At 35.7% G+C, this 18351-nt stretch overlaps 1 protein-coding gene across 10 annotated transcripts in view; it reads right to left on the bottom strand.

Annotated features, from left to right (window-relative positions):
- Neo1 (neogenin) overlaps positions 1-18351 on the bottom strand; it is a 161936-nt gene that overhangs the window by 110237 nt on the left and 33348 nt on the right. For all 10 annotated transcript variants that reach the window (NM_001042752.1, NM_008684.2, XM_030244107.1 and 7 more), the window contains exons 2-3: positions 5276-5593; positions 686-961 (exon numbers count right to left, since the gene is read on the bottom strand). In NM_001042752.1, coding sequence (NP_001036217.1) covers positions 686-961; positions 5276-5593 — 594 coding nt within the window. The remainder of the gene's footprint in view (positions 1-685; positions 962-5275; positions 5594-18351) is intronic.

An 18351-nucleotide genomic window follows, 5' to 3' on the forward strand; every position in this document is an offset into this window, starting at 1 on the left:
GAAGGCAGAGAATAGAGGACTGCCAAAAGATACAAGTTAGCTAGGCACAGTGGCACACAACCTACACTCCCAGCTCTTGCAGGGTTGGCGGGAGGCCAACTACAGGTCATCCTGCCTCAGCCGCTCAAGCGCTGGGGTTCTAGGCCTATGCCACCATGCACAGCTATCCTGATAAATTTCACTTTTATTTTATTTGGTTAATTTTTGTTGTTTAAAGACAGGGCCCCTCTAAATAATCTTGGCTGGCCTAGAACTCAGAGATCAGCCTGCTTCTGCCTCCTGAGTTCTGGGATTAAAGGTGTGTCCCACCATTCCTAGCCTTGGATAAATTTTTAATAATACGTTAACCAAACAATGGGCTTTTTTTTTCTTTTTTTCAAGACAGTGTCTCACTATGAAGCTCTGGCTGTCCTGAAACTCTCTATGTAGATCAGGCTGGCCTTGAACTCACAAAGACCTGGCTGCCTCTGATGCCCAAGTATTAGAATTAAAGGTGTGCACCACTACACCTGGCTTTGAACAGTGAATTTTTATGGCCCCTCCCCTTTTTATCTCTTTAAAAAACTGAACATACTATATTAATAGTAATAGTTCTTGCATTTTAATGGTGTTTATTTAAAAAATTATAGCAGATCAGTTTTATGTATTAAACACAAACCCATCAGTCCTGTCAATGGATTAATACCTTGAAGAACTTTCAATTCAGCTTCGTCACTAAACTTTGGTGGCCCACCACTTTCAACAATGCAGCGGTAGAGTCCCCCATCTCCTTCAGTAGCATTGCTGATAACCAGTGTTCCACTTGGAAGTTTGACAATCCTGTCATCTAGAAGAAGGGGCTGTCGATTCTGTTCCCACCTAACAAATGGGACCAAATCTGCATTAACTTCACAATTCAGAATTGCACTGTTTCCAACATAGACTGAAGAAGGTTCTGGTTGGCTGGTAAATCTTGGAAGACCTGGACAATTAAAGAAAAATAAAAAGTCATTAAATATTACTCTAAAATACAGTCATACAGGCTAGCACCAAGACAGCTCATGTAGCCACAACATATGGTGTAATCTGACTAGATACATAGATACAAAGCAAACAGCTAATAAATAACTGCAATAAGTATAACCTACATCAGATTCCTCATAGCTGGAAAAGCAAGGTGCAATGTGGAAAAGGTAAGGATAGAGTAAATGCTATGGTATAGTCTATGATCAAAGCACTCAGTGTAGACTTAAGGATTATCTAACTATAGATATAGAACTATGGAGCTATAAAGGTGTGGGTAAATATGCATTTTGTATGTAACTAATGAACATGCATTAATATTCAAGTTCTCTCTCTCTCTCTCTCTCTCTCTCTCTCTCTCTCTCTCTCTCTCTCTCTCTCCCTCCCTGAATCAATGTCACTTCTTTAACAGTGAGTCCAAATGGTGACTTTATCTTGATTTCTAAGTATCATTCTTACTGCAAAGAACCAGTGTTCCTGGATTAGAGGCTGATTCTAAGAGTGAAACTAGGAAAGTAAAAGATAAAGAAAGACACTTCCTCACCTGATGTCATTAGTTCAAGTTTTAACCTTAAAATATAGGGGAAGAACTACTTAACACAGAAATCAAGACTGAAAAGTTTGTAGAATGATGATGCTAACACATTATGAAAGCACAAACAAGAATCTGTTGACTCATGTTAATAGTAATAAACACATGGAGAAGGAAAAGATCTACTCAACAGAGATGACAGAATGAGGAACAATAGGCATTCAGCAACTACTATCATAACAACTGATTCACGCAACAATCTTACAATGGATGTTATAACTATTAGCGAAAATTGATGAGAGAGAGTGTATTTATAAAATACCAAAACATTTCTTCTCCAAATAGTAATCATTAATTAAAAACACACCTTATTTTGAAGTGGAGAAATACTACACAGATCTTATGTAATAAAGCAAGCATCATTAGCAATAAAATATTATATACTTTGGTGTGCCAAACTAAGGACACTATACTACTTCCATGGTATTCCTCCCCAAAATGAAAAAGCTCAATCTCTTCACAGGAAATCAAACTCAAAATTAGACAAGGAAAACCTGAGGTCCTACTATTTATCAAAGGAGAATAAGAATAATTATAAGATGACACATGTGATCTTAGACTAGAAAGGTTGATTTCTACCCCCCCCCCCAAGATCTGTGAAATCTACATTAAATGGCAGTGTTACATCAATTTTTTAATTTTGATGAAAGTCTATGGTCATTTAAGAGAATGTCCTTGTTTCCAGGAAATTCGCACTTACACGTTCAGGCAGATACAACAGCAACATGTCTGCTACCTTCTACTCTTAATGGTTCAGGGGAAAATGTGTATTTGGGTAATATGCTAGATAGTTTTATGTCAACCTGACACAAGGTAGTTATTAAAAAAGAGGAACCACAGTTGAGGAAATTCCTCCATGAAACTGCCCCATTGGCAAGTCTGTGAGGTGTGTCTTGATTAATGATTGATGTGGCAGGGCCCATCTCACAGTGGGTGGTGCTAGCCTGGACAGGTGATCTTGGGTGCTATAAGAAAGCAATGGCAGCCATGTTCCCCTACCCTGGTTCCCTTTATGGAATGTGACCTGAGAGGTATACGCTGAAATAACCCTTTCCTCCCCAAACTGCTTTTAGTCCATGTTTTGCCACAGCAATAGAAACCAAACTAAGATAGGGAATGATAAAGTAGATGTTGAAAAATGTTAACCAGGAGATCAGGAAGACATGTGAAGACTTAAAAAAAAGCACATGAGATTTCTTGATTCTATCTTTGTATCTACCCTCTAAGTTTGAAATTGCTGAAGTTCTAAATATTCCACAGATGCTATAGAACATAATGGCTAAAAGCATTAGTTAGCCACTGGTGTCCAATCTTGAACTTAAATGAACTCCACCTTTTATGGTTATATAAAGGTGGTTAAGTTACTGAGTCTAAGCTTCAGTTTCTTCATCAGTTAAATGAAAACTAGCAGACCTCAGTGTGATTAAAGAAATTAATCTAAGTGATTCATATGGCACACTGCCTGGCATATATACACTGAAGTACCATCTATTAATAACAGTACCTTACAAGTAATTCTAATGTGCTCAGAATACAACAAAATGTTTCTGTAAAGAAGAGGAAATAGATTATGGACAATTATTCTAGGCTGATTTTATGATGGTGAATTAGTCCAAATAATAAATAACACCTAAGTTTTCTAGTCCTGCTATGTATTTTCCTTGATTTCATATCAAGGAGATTTTTAAAGGAAAGCACTAAATATAAAATAGTTCAATTATCTCTTCGGTAAAGAAAGAACAAAAATCAGGGAAAAGGTAACTAACAAAGATAAACACAGAATCGAATAAAGCGAGGCAGAGGGAACTTAACAAATCAAAGGAAGAACTGTCTTCTAGGTTTTTAACAACAAAAAAATACTCCCTTTAGAGGTCTTGTGAAAATAACTAATTTTCAAAAGCATAAGCCTGTGGGATTTGTAAGACAAGAAAGTTCACAGAGTTCTGACCAGGGAGAGCAGATATAAGAACTAGGAAGTGGCGTGCGTATCAAGGCAAAGGCCGCCTCAGCTTCCGGTGCTCCTGCTTCCTGTGCAGAAGTGAGAGAGAAAGAGTGGGAGTGAGACATGGAATTGGCATGAATGGATCAACGATGTCTGTGTTTAGACCACGGCATTCCATAACCTTTGAGCACGAAACACATACAGCCACACTACTCTCCAGACAAAGCAAGTGTCACTGGTGTAGAAATAAGACAGCCCAGAGAAGAGCACCCTCATATTTAAAATCTATGAACTACTTTAATATTCTTTGAAAACTTCTCTGTTTTCTGGCCATGACTAAAACTAGTGCTGCTTGCAGCCAAATATATCTGTAGTCTTTTAAAATGGCTAATTTGGCTACCTTTTAAAAATGATTTTTGAAAACAAATTTTAATAAATAACTTATAAACCATGAAGTTTCCCACTTGAAGTACACAACTCAGTTATGAACAGAACCTGGCCTAAATGACATTACAGAGGATGTCAGTCCACCAATTTACTTATACATACTGTAGAAAGTATGGAGGAGGGGAGAAAAGAAAATTCCGTGGCATTAGATTGTATCCCCCCATTTTTATTTTTGCACCTTCAATCTGTGATGTGGATGATTACTGCAGTATTAAGTCATACCCAAATTAAATATTGAGTATTTGACCCTAAGTCAGTGGTTCTCACCCTTCCTAATGCTAAGAACTGTTAATACAATTCCTCATATTATGGTGACATTCAACCATAAAGTTATTTTTGTTGTTACTTTATAACTGTAATTTTGTTCCTGTTATGAACTGTAATGTAAATATCTGTGTTTTCTGATGGTCTTAGGTAAACCCTGTGAAAGAGTTAAGAACTGCAGCTCTAAGTGACTAAGCCCAAGCGAGAGTGGGAAGAAGTAGGAGATGACTATCACTGTCAGGCCAACCCACACACACCTGCAGCAGGCCACGGCGAGTAAAACAACATGGCCCTTCACAAGATGACTTCATCTCACACTCAAGAAACCCTACTAGAGCATACATCTTTAATAAACACATCTTATCTCTCTAGATCCTTAATCTCTCTTACATTTGCCACCATTTAACAGAGATCCTTTGAAAAGGAGTTAATATTCCTCTTTTTACAACTTCCTGCTTTTAGTCTGCCTCGTATAATGATATGTTAAGAGCACCATCTTTTTCTATATAAATACTGTCTATTTCTTAGTTAAAGTTTAATGTACTGACTTCCTCTATAATACCATTCACACCAGGCTTCTGCTTATCACATATGCTGTAACAATCTCTTTTACGGCCTCTTATCATATCTCTTTTCTCTTTGCTGTCCCCTAAACCCTACCACCAGGGTTTACTAAAGTTTTATTAAGGTACACTGGTTATTATGAGTAGGTTTTAAAGACATTAATTTTCCAACAGAACTACCTCTACTTCCAAGTTAAAAACAAAAAAGATAGCAACTTTGAACTTTCAGACAGGCAAGACGCACGCGCGCGCGCGCGCGCGCGCGCGCACACACACACACACACACACAAGCACCAGTTTCTTCAGCATAACCCTAAGCAAATGAGTGTAGTCTCATAAACAAGAGCAAATACACAACTGGCATCCTAAACGACTTATTACCATTTAAGTGAAAAGTGTAGCACACTGGTTTATTTAGATCTTATAAAAACTGAAAATCCAAGTAAATCACTTAACAGGACTTACCTGCTACTGTGAGCTTGGCTGTTCTGCTGACAATGGTTCCAAGATTATCCACAGTGGCTACACACTGATAGAAACCTTCGTCAGGCTTATTGTGTTTGGAATGCACCACGTTGCTGATGAATAAAGATCCATCTGGGAGTAGCTGGCGTCGATCATCTGATTCTAAGTTTAAAAAAGTCCCATCTTTCTTCCATTCAATGTTTGGAGAGGGCTCAGAATATGCCGAGCAATTTAATATAACAGAAGAGCCTCTAACTGAGAGGGTGTCTACTGGCTCCACCAGAAAATAAAACGGAGTGAATGTTCGAACACTGGCTCCTACAAAAACAAAAAAAGGACAAGCTAAATAAAAATTTCTTCTGTTATTTCTATAAGAATATACAACATATTCAAACATTAATTTCAGATTATTGCTGAATGATATGCCATTGATGTCTAAATAAAGTTTACTACTAAAAAAACCAAATGACTCATTTAGAATAGCTTATTAAAAAAAAACTTGTGATAAGCCCTATTAGATAATATGAATAGCTAATAAAAGTCTAATTGGAAACTCCATAATGGATTTAAAGTTCTTTTATTCAAAGTCAAGTTTTCCAAAGAACATAAAGAAGGTAGAAAACTGAAATTATTCATTGTAAATAAAATATCCTTTACATTAGTTATTTGTACTTTTAATAAACTCAATACATATTTTGCACATTTTCCTAGTAGTGTATTCATCCTCTTGACTTACAGGCAACCATTGGTGATAATGATCACACTTCCCAATATTCCCTTCTATTTGACTTTATAATTTTTTATAAAAATATTTTCTAGCCTGAGAAGATAGCTCAGTGAGTAAATTGCTTACTTGCTGCACAAATACAAGGATCTAAGTTTAGCTCCCTACCATCTACATAAAAGCTGGCAATACAACATGATGCCTGGTAATTCCCAGAAACTTGCTGGCCAACCAGTCAAGCCAAAACAGGAAGCTCTAGGCTCCATGAGAACACCTGTCCTTAAAACTAAGACAGACAGTGATAGAGGAGACAGCCAGTGTTGACCTCTGTTCTCCACAAGTTCATGCAGGGATATGCACATCATCTTGTGTATGCACGCGTGTAAACACAATTTTTTAAAGTAAGCAATGTTTTAAACTACAAGAAATTAATGATATTCTTAGGTAAGTTTTCTTAAGAATATTTATTTTTTTAAAAGATTTATTTATGTCATTTATATGAATACACTGTAGCTGTCTTCAGACACACCAGAAGATGGCATCAGATCCCATTACAGATGGTTGGGAGCCACCATGTGGTTGCTGGGATTTGAACTCAGGACCTCTGAAAGAGCAAGCAGCCAGTGCTCTTAACTGCTGAGCCACCTCTCCAGCCCAAGAATATTAAATTTTTAAAATACTTTTTAGGTTGATTTTATGTATATGCATGTTTTGCTCAATGTATGTGCACCATGCACATGTTCTGCCCACAGGGTCAAAAGAGGGAGAAGATACCCTGGAAGGAGTTATATAGATCACTGGGAACCACCACGTTGGTGCTGGGAACTATCCTGGGTCCTTAACCACTAAGCCATCTCCCCAGCTCCTATCAAATTTTTCATTAACTTTATTCTCTTCTGTTCCATTTTTATTTCATTTTTTTACATTTACTTTTCATCAAGAACTCATTGTGATGTAAAGAGCACAGGAGAACTCAGTTCAATCTTTCTAAGCCTTTGGCTGGCACCGTGAACATATGAAGAAAAAAATTACAAAGAAAACTGCTATAAACTTTGCATCTTAGGCAGATAAAGCTTCACCCTTTACTTAAGAAAGAAGAAAGGAAAAGAAGGGAGGGAGGGAGGGAGGGAGGGAGGGAGGGAGGGAGGGAGGGAGGGAAAGAGGAAGGGAGGAGAGGGAAGCTATTGTCCAATTGGTAAAGAACTCAAGCTGTAATCAAGCTTCATCTTCAGCAAAGTCTAACTCAAACAACGACGTTAAGACTGTTATTTCTAAATTATGTAAATTGTGACTTCAAGATACACTAATCCTGTATTATAAATCAGTGATTGGTTCTAAATAAATATAAAACAGAATGGCAGAAGGAAAAAATAAACAGAAACCTTTCAAATCTTTGAAGAGCTTCCCAACACTTAAAAATCTAGATAAATCCAAAACAGTATTTTGTATTAGAAAAAAAGGTCTCGATTCCACATGATGAGGCCTAAGAAATGTATGTGAAAAGTCTTAAAACCTCTGGAAAGGAACTTAGCAATTTTTGAAAAGTAACCAGAAGTTATTCTATCTGTTCCTATTAAAATGTTTACTGCATTAACCTTCTAGACGTATGGAACGTATAAAATGGTACTAACACTGTTCTAAACATTTTGCACATCTGCATCACTCATTTATGAGAAGCGGCCCTAGTATCACCTCCATCTCATTGAAGAAAGCAGCACAGAAACATTAAGTAACTTGCCAAAGGTCACACAGGTAAGAACAGAACGTGGGTCTAAGATCTCAAGTGCTACAACGTATCACTGTACACACACAGCTATGAAAATTCATTCCAAACATATAGAAAGTATGCAATAAAAATCATATTAGAAATTTTAGGAGAAAACAAGTATAACCTTGGAGCTTAGACAGCCTTTTAAGTAAAAAGATGAAACCTCATAGAAACAGAAAAAGATAAACTTTACTTTCTTGAATTTGACAAACACATTAATTACACTTTTGCAAAGCACAGAAACAAAGCAGGAAAACAATAGAGAAAGATGATTTTTGTATACAAGAAAAAATTAAAAAGTTCAAACTACTCAGCAGAAAAATGGGTGAGATAAAACCATCACAATACGTGGCAGGATGGTCTGGATCCACTCATATAGTACAACAGTCCCCACCTGCCTCAGAGTATTATCCAGTAAAACCTGAGCCATGTGTTTAATTGGCCTAGAGTTCTGTGGAAAATGACTAATACCAATGAATGTAAATTATAGCTCAATGAATATGTGAGTACATAGGCCCTGAAAAAGGTAGGAAGTGTGCATCAGTTTCTTACTCCTGGTTACTGTGAAGGAAAAAGATAAGAAGATAAAGGAGTAAAAATCTAAAGACATATTAAACAGCTTCACAATGAATCATTTACTGTTCAACAACCATGTGCAGAGAGCAGAGAAATCTATCATTTAACAGTTTTCCTTTGGGCACTGCAGAGAGCTCAGCTGTCTATACAAAAGCTGGCCTGGATGTCTCAACAGTCCTCATAGGACATCTACTTTAGTCTGCATACTATTAGTTTACTAAGGCCAGAGTCACTGGACAAAATACGATGAAATAATCGTAATGGAGCCTGTCTGGTATCTCCTTCATTTCCAAGTCTCTACAAATTTCTCACTTCTTAATAGAATAGTTCTCACTTTTTGATAGATTCTTCCTCACTTTCTGATAGACTACTTCACACCTTTTGACAGAATCCCATTCTAGGAAAGAATACATTCACAGGGAACTACTTTCAGTTATAAGCACCATCCCTACAATACCAACAAATCTAACTGTATGCTTCATACTAGCTGTAAATTTTATAGTACCTAAAGCAAGATATCAACACATGGCATTTTAATGCCAGCAGAAATAAAAACCCTGCTCTTTTTCAGGAAGAAGTACAAAGTTCAATAGTAGAAATTCAGAGCAAGCCTCTTTATAAACCTACAAATGAAAGCAGTCTGTGTAATTTTCTTCACTATAAGAAAATTATCTCATCATAAACTAAGATTCTACTCTCAAGTGACTTCCTATTTCCTTACACCGCAGTATTATCTCCTAACACCAAGTGCATCCCAAACCACTTCCCAATGTGACATTTCACTTTATCCTTTTATGTTCCGTGATGCTATACAGCTCAGTCTTAAGTTCTCAGTTTTTTAATTAAAAATCCCCCCGCCAAAATTGGAAAGTTAAAGTGACTTAACATTCAAAGACACAACTTAATATATTTATATTACCAATTTTACACAGATATTTAGAAAGTGACAAGTTTTTTCTACCATTTTACTACATAACATTTTAGCAATTTCAGCTCCACAGCTTACTCTTTCTGCAAAGCTAATTAATTCTTCCAAAGACTGAACTGACCTTAAAGACATCATCCTTTGCATCTTCTAACCACAAAGAACGCCCCCCTCGGAAAATATGTTCATCTTAATCATAAGTTTGTAGAGCAAGGAACTGAAGGCAAAAATAGAAGAAACAAAAGAGACAAAACAGAAATAAAGAAATCCAAGATCTAGTCTGGATTTTGGTTGTTGTACTTCTAAGATTGAATGGGAATTATGGACAAGGTGTAAGGGTATAAAAATAATAATGAAAGCTTCCTGAGTGTTCACTATGCATTAGACACAATCCAGGCTTTATGAGAATTCCCTCAGTCCAGTTCACTAATGGTAAGAATTATCATCTTTGATTTAAAACCTTTTGCTACAAAATGAATAAAAAATTGCTCCAAAATAATTAAGCTATCTGAACCAAGATCATAATCATTACATGTGCACTATCTAATATGGGTAAGTGATATACACTGAGAACTTGAACTACAGCTAGTCTTAATTGAGATACATGTAAAATAGTAAAAACCACACAATTGATTTAGAAAACATGGATTGTACAAACACACAAGAATGCAAAGTATCTAATAATGTATGCTGATTTACATGTCTTTTGGAAATATTTACTAAATATTAATAAAATGATTTCTATTTTACCTTTTTAGTATGGCAGTCAGAAATTTTTATGGTTTTGGCTTGTGTTATTATTTCTACTGAGAAAGGCCAGCAGCCAACTATGTTTTCCTTCATCAACACTAAAAACAACCAAATTCACATTATTTTTTCAAAGGGTGAATGGAATTATGGCAGTTAATAGGAAGGATCAAAACTAAATTCTCTCTTAGATATCAAATTAAATAATTGACAATGAAAATTAGGACTTTAGCAGCTATCAGCAGTGATCTCTTAACACCTATTCAGAAATGTTTCCTTAGAAACAAACTTTTTAGAAATTTTTTCAAGTTTCAATAAAAAATGTATTCATTTTGATGTTTCAGCTTGCTGAGGAAAGGTTTCTGGAGCAGAAATCATTTACAAAGTATTTCTTTATGCTTTAGGAGGAGCTAAACTTCACGAGAAGCGGAAGAAAAACATAAGCTACTGGGGGGATGCCCTTGTCCCGGTCCCTTCCTATCCTTCTTCCTACTCCCTGGTTGACTTGAGTTAAGAAGCTCTGTTCTGCTAACATCCTTCCATCATGATGTACAACGACCTCAACCCAGGTTTAAAAACATAGAGCCAGTGATCAAGAACTGAAACTTCCAGAATTGTGAGCCAAAATAAATAAATCTTTCTCCTTTACACTGCTTTTCTTAGGTATCTGTCACAGCAAGAAAAACTCTAAACTGGCTGGAAGCAAAACGTTACAGAAAAGAATTTAAGTGATATACAGAGGAGCTAGACGTGTAACTCAGCTGGTAGAGGACTTGTCTGACATTCACTGGCTGAGTTCTAGTCCCCAGAACCATATAAATATCTATGGTCATGAGTACCTGAAATCCCAGCACTTGAAAGGTACAAGCAGAAAGATCAAATTCAAGGTTATCCTTAGCTACATAGCAATTTTGAGGCCATCTTGGTATACAGAAGACCCTGTCTCAAAACAAAATGCCATAAAAGTCAAAAGACAAAGGAGCAGAGCACAGAAGAAGCCAAAGGACTAAAAGAGGATGAGCTGCCTTGACCCCATTCATTACATATACACCGAGGTTATACACTAAGATCATGTACTGACGGTCAAAGTAAAAATGGTTTCAGTAAAATATGTGAAATAAGGCAGCAAGAATGGGGAGAGCACTACAACAGGAAAACTGATCCCCACGAACAGTGAGACTCCTGGCAAAGTATTTACCATAGCTGAAAAGACTCAAATATGATTAATGTGATTTTTAAAAGGAAAGCAATCATTTAAAACTTCAAGGCAAACAAGATGGTGTCATGACAGTGAAGTTAAGAAAGTTAAAGGGATCAGCAAACGGCCATCTGTAGAACCATCACAGTTAGAAAAGGAAATTCGAGTAAATTAGGTTGGATAAAAATGATGCAGGTGTAGTGGGAGCAATCTGGGAGTCCTGACTACGATGGAGAGACTGAAATTATTCTAATACTACAGCACTGCTGAGGAATGGCAAGGTGGGACACAGATGCACAAGCTGATTTCTATACTGTAATGACGAAGTCACTGGAGATGAAGACAGCAAGGAATCGAAAGCCTACCATGAAGAGGTCAGTCAGTACCACGCATGCTGCTCAGAATTATCTTAGGTTTGAAACAGAAGACAGTAAGATTCAATGTCTTACATGAACATCTTTTAAAATATTCACCAAATAGCAAGTACACCGACAATAGTGAGCAAGAGAATCAGAAAGCGATAGCATGCAGTGGCACAGATTCTAAGAGCAGCAATTTGAAAATAGAGTGACCTTCACATTTTTAAAAACTATTTTTCTATAATTCTTCTGTAACTGGCTACCTTCTAAGGAGTTAATATAAGTCAGTTGATATTCTTTCAGTATTAATAGCTTTCATTGTGATAAACAAGCATTATATATTTTATTAAGGTATATCACCATATGTACACAAGCTGTCACCAAGTTGAACTAAAAAAATTTGAGTAAAGATATTAATCCTAGAATATAGACAACTGCATCCCATAAATAATTCGATGAAAGCTTTCACTGTCAAATAATGCTTATGAAATCCTATGGGCAATCTAACAGGTTAAAAGAGAGAACAAAGTGAAAAGTGGTAATAACAAGCTATTTTCTACAAGTAATGTGTACAATCAAGCTCTCAACCCAAAATAAAATGTTTCAAGAAAAAAAAAATCTTGTTTCTAACAAGGTCTGCAAAATTGGGTTCTAGAATTCTTTTATTCTGTAACAAATTTACTGATGAAAATAAACAGAATTCTAAAGCTTGTTAACCCAATTCTGCACTATTAAAACTGCCATGTTAAATCACAGACAAATTTCATTCACTTATTGATTTTAAAAAATATCTTCATATCATGTCCACAATATACCTCCCCAAAAAAAAATTAGAATAAAAGAAAAGAGAGGGAGAAAACTCTAAACCTCCCAAAAGATGTTCACAGTATCAAAAGGATAACACATAGCCCTAGAACACGTTACTAAAATGAAATGTAAATGGCTCACAATCATCTGAAACTATGATTTCAATTTCATAGTAAGAAAAATGCAAATTAAAACTACATTGAAATTTCTCACTTATCACACTATCAAAACTCCAAGCCTAGATAGACTAACTGTAAGGAAACAGGCTGATGAAATACAGAATGGCGTATTCACTGACTGCATCTGGCATATACATATATATGTATTTATCATCCTCCAACCCAACAACCGCGCATCTCTGAAGTGATATCAAAGGTACACTGGATAACGTCGTAAACAGGTACAAAGTATTCATTGTGAACCTATTCAGACTGAACGTGAGGACTCATTCTGATATATGACATGTAAACTCAACTAGGATACACTAATACACTGAGGTACTAGTACTATGCAGATATAAATAAGACTGCAGAATAACTATATTCTACCACAGTTATCTCTATAAAAAATGTGTAAAAAGTAAATCAGAGAAAGTGAATATATTTAAACACCGAGATAGGTAGGCTATACATACATAAGAAAAAATATGCGAAAAAGACAAAGATTGAAGGCAAATGTCTCTGAATAGACCTTGATCACCAGTTTGTCACTGAACCATATAAACATTTTACTAAGTAAAAAACAAAATTAAAAAAAAAAGCAAAATTTAAAATATCTAAAAACTGAAAGCAGATAGAAAACAACTGTCCAAACATCATTATAGCCACATCAGAAAGAACTAGTCCAAGAGAATTTTGAAACAAAAAAACCAAACTAGAAGTAGTCTATATCTTAGGGACAAACCTACAAAGATTTAACTTTAATTGCAGTTACTATTAGTATTGTTACTCTAAAAATGTGATGAGAGATAAAACAAATAAGCTATTTTAATTATATTGTGGAAGGAAATCAATAAAATCAGTGAGACTAAACAGAGCTCTAACCTTCAATTTTAAGTACCAATATGAATTATATTTTTTAGAACAATATACATTTCTTAGCTTTCCTCACTGAAACATCCCAGTGGTAATAACTAACCCATTAACAATGAACATTTTCTCTAGCCAGGCTTTGCTATCTAACCACCATTTTCATTCAAAAGATCCATTATAAAGTAGCTAATTCCAGGTTTGTGAGTAGACAAATCTTGGGACTAAAGAGATGGTCCAATGGCTGCTCTTTCAGAAGACCTGGGTTCCATTACCAGCACCTACACAGCAGCTTACAACTTATAACTCTAGTTATAGGAAATCTGACACCCTCTTGTAGCCTGAGATCACCAGGCACACACACACATGATGAACAAGCATACATGCACACAAAACACCCATACACATAAGATAAATGAAAAAAAATTTAAAACAACCTAAAAGTAATGACTATCACTTAAGTAGTCTCAAAGCAGTCCCTTTCTTGTCAAACACAAAACCTTTGAACCTCAATAATTATACTTCAGTATTTTGAAACAAATATGGTGACCTCTACTGCTTTATAATGATTGTAAAATTTAAAGAAAGTGTAATGAATGCTATAGAATCGATCACTTGACAGTGGCAAGAAAGAGGAAAGGAAATCCTCATCTATCTTCCTCTCTTTCTTTCTTTCCTTCCTTCTTTCTTTCCTTCTTTCTTTTTTTAAGAATTATTTATTGAATGCATGAGTGCACTTTAGCTGTCTTCAGACACACACCAGAAGAGGGCATTTGATCCCATTACAGATGATTGTGAGCCACCATATGGTTGCTGGGAATTGAACTCGGGACCTCTGGAAGAACAGTCAGTGCTCTTAACCACTGTGCCATCTCTCCAGCCCTCCTCATCTTTCTTAATCAATCTCTATGGTAACTACACATGGCTGAAAGTAAGCTTCTGTATATTCAAGTGTTCCTCCTAAGTCAAAGATTGATAAGACTGTCACTATAATGCAACTGTAATGAATTAGAGGTACAAAGTAATAAAAGATGAATGGTTTATAAGTCAGCAGATTGTCTCCCATAAGAACCAGATAGAGAATGCATTATATTTTGCAAGCTACTTACAGTTTCTGTGATATACTCTCTTATTTACATTTTTAATTTATTTAAACTATAAAAATTGGAGCCAGTGAGTAAAGACACTTACCACCAAGCCTGATGACCTAACTTCCATCCCTAGATCCCACATGGTAAAAGACATCCAGAGGGAGGAATATAGAAAGGAGGGAAGGGGAGGGGAGGGGAGGGGAGGGGAGGGGAGGGGAGGGGAGGGGAGGGGAGGGGAGGGGAGGGGAGGGGAAAAACTATAAAGATCAACATTACCTCACAGGAATGAAAAGGTTGTAAAGACCAGAATTGCTAACGAGGGCATGATTTGCTGAGCTTGGTGGCTGATAAAACAGAAAATCTTACTCAGACACAATACAATTCTTAAATGAATCTGCTGCCATCACATGTAGCACCCTACAAAACAAAACCTTGGAAGAGATCATACCTCTAGATCCAACTATCAATTAAGAATATAAATAAACTAAAAGTAGAGAAATATAGTAAGAGATGAGATGAGGATGTTGTCAGCAATATAACAACTGAAAAGAAATTATTCACAGTAAATCGCAAAGTTTCTTCAGTAAATAAATTATAGAAAATAAAGTCAGAGTAATAAAACAAACAATTGTGCAAATTCCAAATCTAACAAAATGCATTCTTTGCAAAAACAACTAAATAGAATGTACATTATCAGCATTACTTAAACTAGCCCAAGTGTATAAACATGGAAATAAACCAACATCCACTAATAGATCAATAAATAACATATGTTATTTCCACAGTATTATGTTACAATACTATTCAACTATGAATACAATGAAGTACTGATGTTTAGCAGTTTCTGCTAAGATTGAAACATTCTATCTCCAGGGAAGGTCCTTAAGGCAAAAGGTAAACACTTCAAAACAGCCTTCAGTAAGTCCCTGAAACCGACCAGATTCACTTCCCATACTGATAAAGCACAGTGGAACTATGTGATGCTTGTTGTTACTTTATCTCTGTGTTTTTCCTCACAAATAATAACTCTAGCTTAATCATGAAAAAAAATCATCAGACAAAGCCAGTAAGTGGGAAACAATAAAATACCTGACCAGCTTCTTAAAACTGACAGGGTCATCAAAATACAGGAAACATATAGCCTCATTCAAAAGCCCTAAAGAAAATGCAACAACTAGATATAGTATGAGATGCTGGGTAAAATTTAACACAGAAAGAACAATAAGTAAAAACAAGAAATATGAAGGAAGTATAGACTCTAGCCAAAAACTATATACTGATACAGGTTTACTGATTTTAGCAATTGTGCCATTGTAATATAAAATAGGTGAAGCTGAAAAATAAATGGAAATGATGACACTTGTAAGATTTTTAAATGTAAGAACTAATAGGGTATTTTATATTATAGAAATTGAATTTTGTGTGAAAATATGACTCAAACCATAAACACAATACAAACACTGAGAAAACCAGATACAGAAGTGACAATATGCAATCCAAACAGCAAATACACTCAAGAACGGTAAAATAATGCTCAGTTCAAACAAAACTGTCACCAAGTAAATGTCCAATCTAGTGCCATGTTTTAATAGATCAGCAGAGTGCGAGATTACTCAATGGAAACAGGGAAAAAAATAACCACAGAAACTATACCTGAGAGTTGTTCTCCAACTTCCACACACAGCTGTATGTGCATGCATACACACACACTGACAAGTGAGTATGCAAAATTCAAAATAATAGCAATGATAGTACTTTTTAAAGGAATGCGTCACTAAAGTAGTGATATCCAAAGGAAAAATCTCCAACTGTATAAAGAAATCTCCACCTAACATCCAACCTTTCAGAAATGTTAAATATGTATGGTTAAACAATACTGGATTATAAAAACTAAATCTATGTACACCAAAGCCCACAGTGCCCAAAATAAAGATCCTGCATATACTAGGCACAAATTTGTTAAATAAAAATGTCCAGGTTTTAGATTTTAAGGCCTATAAACTAGATCTTTAACTGGTAAGATAGTTATGTAAATTATGGTACCATCACTAAAATACTTTAGGGGGAAAAGGCTTTATTTTATTTAGTTCAGTTTCAAGCTTTCAAAGAGTTTCTTCCATGGCTGCTTGACACCATGCTCTTGGATAGCCAGAATGTGGTGTATAGAATGCAAAGACAGAAAGGAGGAGCCAGGGACTAGGTACAATCTTCAAAAGCATACCTCCAGTGACACACTTTTTGCAGGTAGGCCCTACCCTGTAATTTTTAACTCCTGAGCCTGTGAGGCCATTTCAATATTCAATCTATAAGAGAGTTAGTAAGAACATGGGTTCCAAGTCAAGCTGCCCAACCTCAAAGCTGAGTCATGCTACTTGCTAGTTGTATGACCTTGAATAGATTACATATTGTCAATATAGTCATTTGTAAAACAGAGTAATAGTTACTGCCTTGAATTAAGCAGTTGGGAAACTTAAATCATGAAATACAACATTTAACACAATACCTAAACCTGGCACATTTTCCAAAATACTATCTACTATAAGGGGAAACACCATAGAATATAATTTAAAATTATTTAAAAATATGACTCTTTATTCTGTATTTTGATATTAATTAGGTAAGAACTAGGAATAGGAAAGTAAAAGGTAAATGTTACAAACTTAACAATGGTGGTGTGGTAGTGCTAATTTTAATTTCTATTGTATATTATTTTAATATAATGCCATTTATGTAGGACCAACCAACTATATATAATCTGATACTAAAATTATAGCTTATTAATAAATTTTTTATTAGTCAACGGTTTCTGATTAAATTTACAGCACCTAGTGAAAATCATTAGCCCCCTTTTTATATTAATATTTGAATGAGTACTTAGAAAGTGCATATGTGTTTGCATGTTCACGTGGGCACAGTTTGGGGAAGTGTATGTGTACATGTACATATGTGTATATGTGGCAATCAGAAGTTGATGTTGGATGTCATCTTCAACTAGCTCTCCACCTTACTTATAGAGACAGGGTCTCTCCTTTGAAACCAGAGCTCTCTAATTTGGCCATTATAGCTAGCCATCTTGCCGCAGGGAGGGATCTCCTGTCTTTGGTGGGGTTGTTTGTTTGTTTGTTTGTTTTGCTGTTGTTGTTGTTGTTTTCAGCATATAACATTGTTTTTCAACCTGTATTCCTTAAGCAATAATATACTGAATATGTATCTGCCAGTATATATAGTTTTACCTAATTCTTAGCAGCTATACAGTATTCCATTCCATTGCAGCAAACACATCTTAAATCTAAAACCAAGACACTTTTTAGTTTAAAAAAATACTCAGTAATTATGCTGACAACACAAATATACACTGGGTCCACCTGAAGCAAACTCAATGACAGATCCATCACCCTGCATAAAAGGGCTGTAAGCTAATGGCTAGTATTTAAGTCACATCCAACTTTATATTATTATAAACACCAAACACTCCTGAGTAACAAAAATGCAATGATCTTTGGTCTATACATTTTCAAAGAATTTACTCAACATCGGGACTACAACTACTGACCATAATAATAACCACAAATCTGAAATAGTTCCTTTATGATAACTCACGCTCAAGAGAGTGAAACCTAGATTTCCAATCTTTTCAGAAAGCTTTCTCTGTTTTTAATACTTCACTCTGCTGGTTTTTGGATTTTATTTCCTTCTGCTTCATCTACTCAGCCTCTGGACCAATTAATCAAAATTAATCCTATAGCACTCTTCACATGAGCTTATCCTCTCCATGTTCATGCCTTTCTTTAGCCCTGGTCACTGCTGGGTGTTGAGACCACTGTCTTAGTCATCTTTGCCTGACTCTGGCTTT

Source organism: Mus musculus, chromosome 9, assembly GCF_000001635.26.
Source record: "Mus musculus strain C57BL/6J chromosome 9, GRCm38.p6 C57BL/6J".
Classification (NCBI taxonomy): domain Eukaryota; kingdom Metazoa; phylum Chordata; class Mammalia; order Rodentia; family Muridae; genus Mus; species Mus musculus.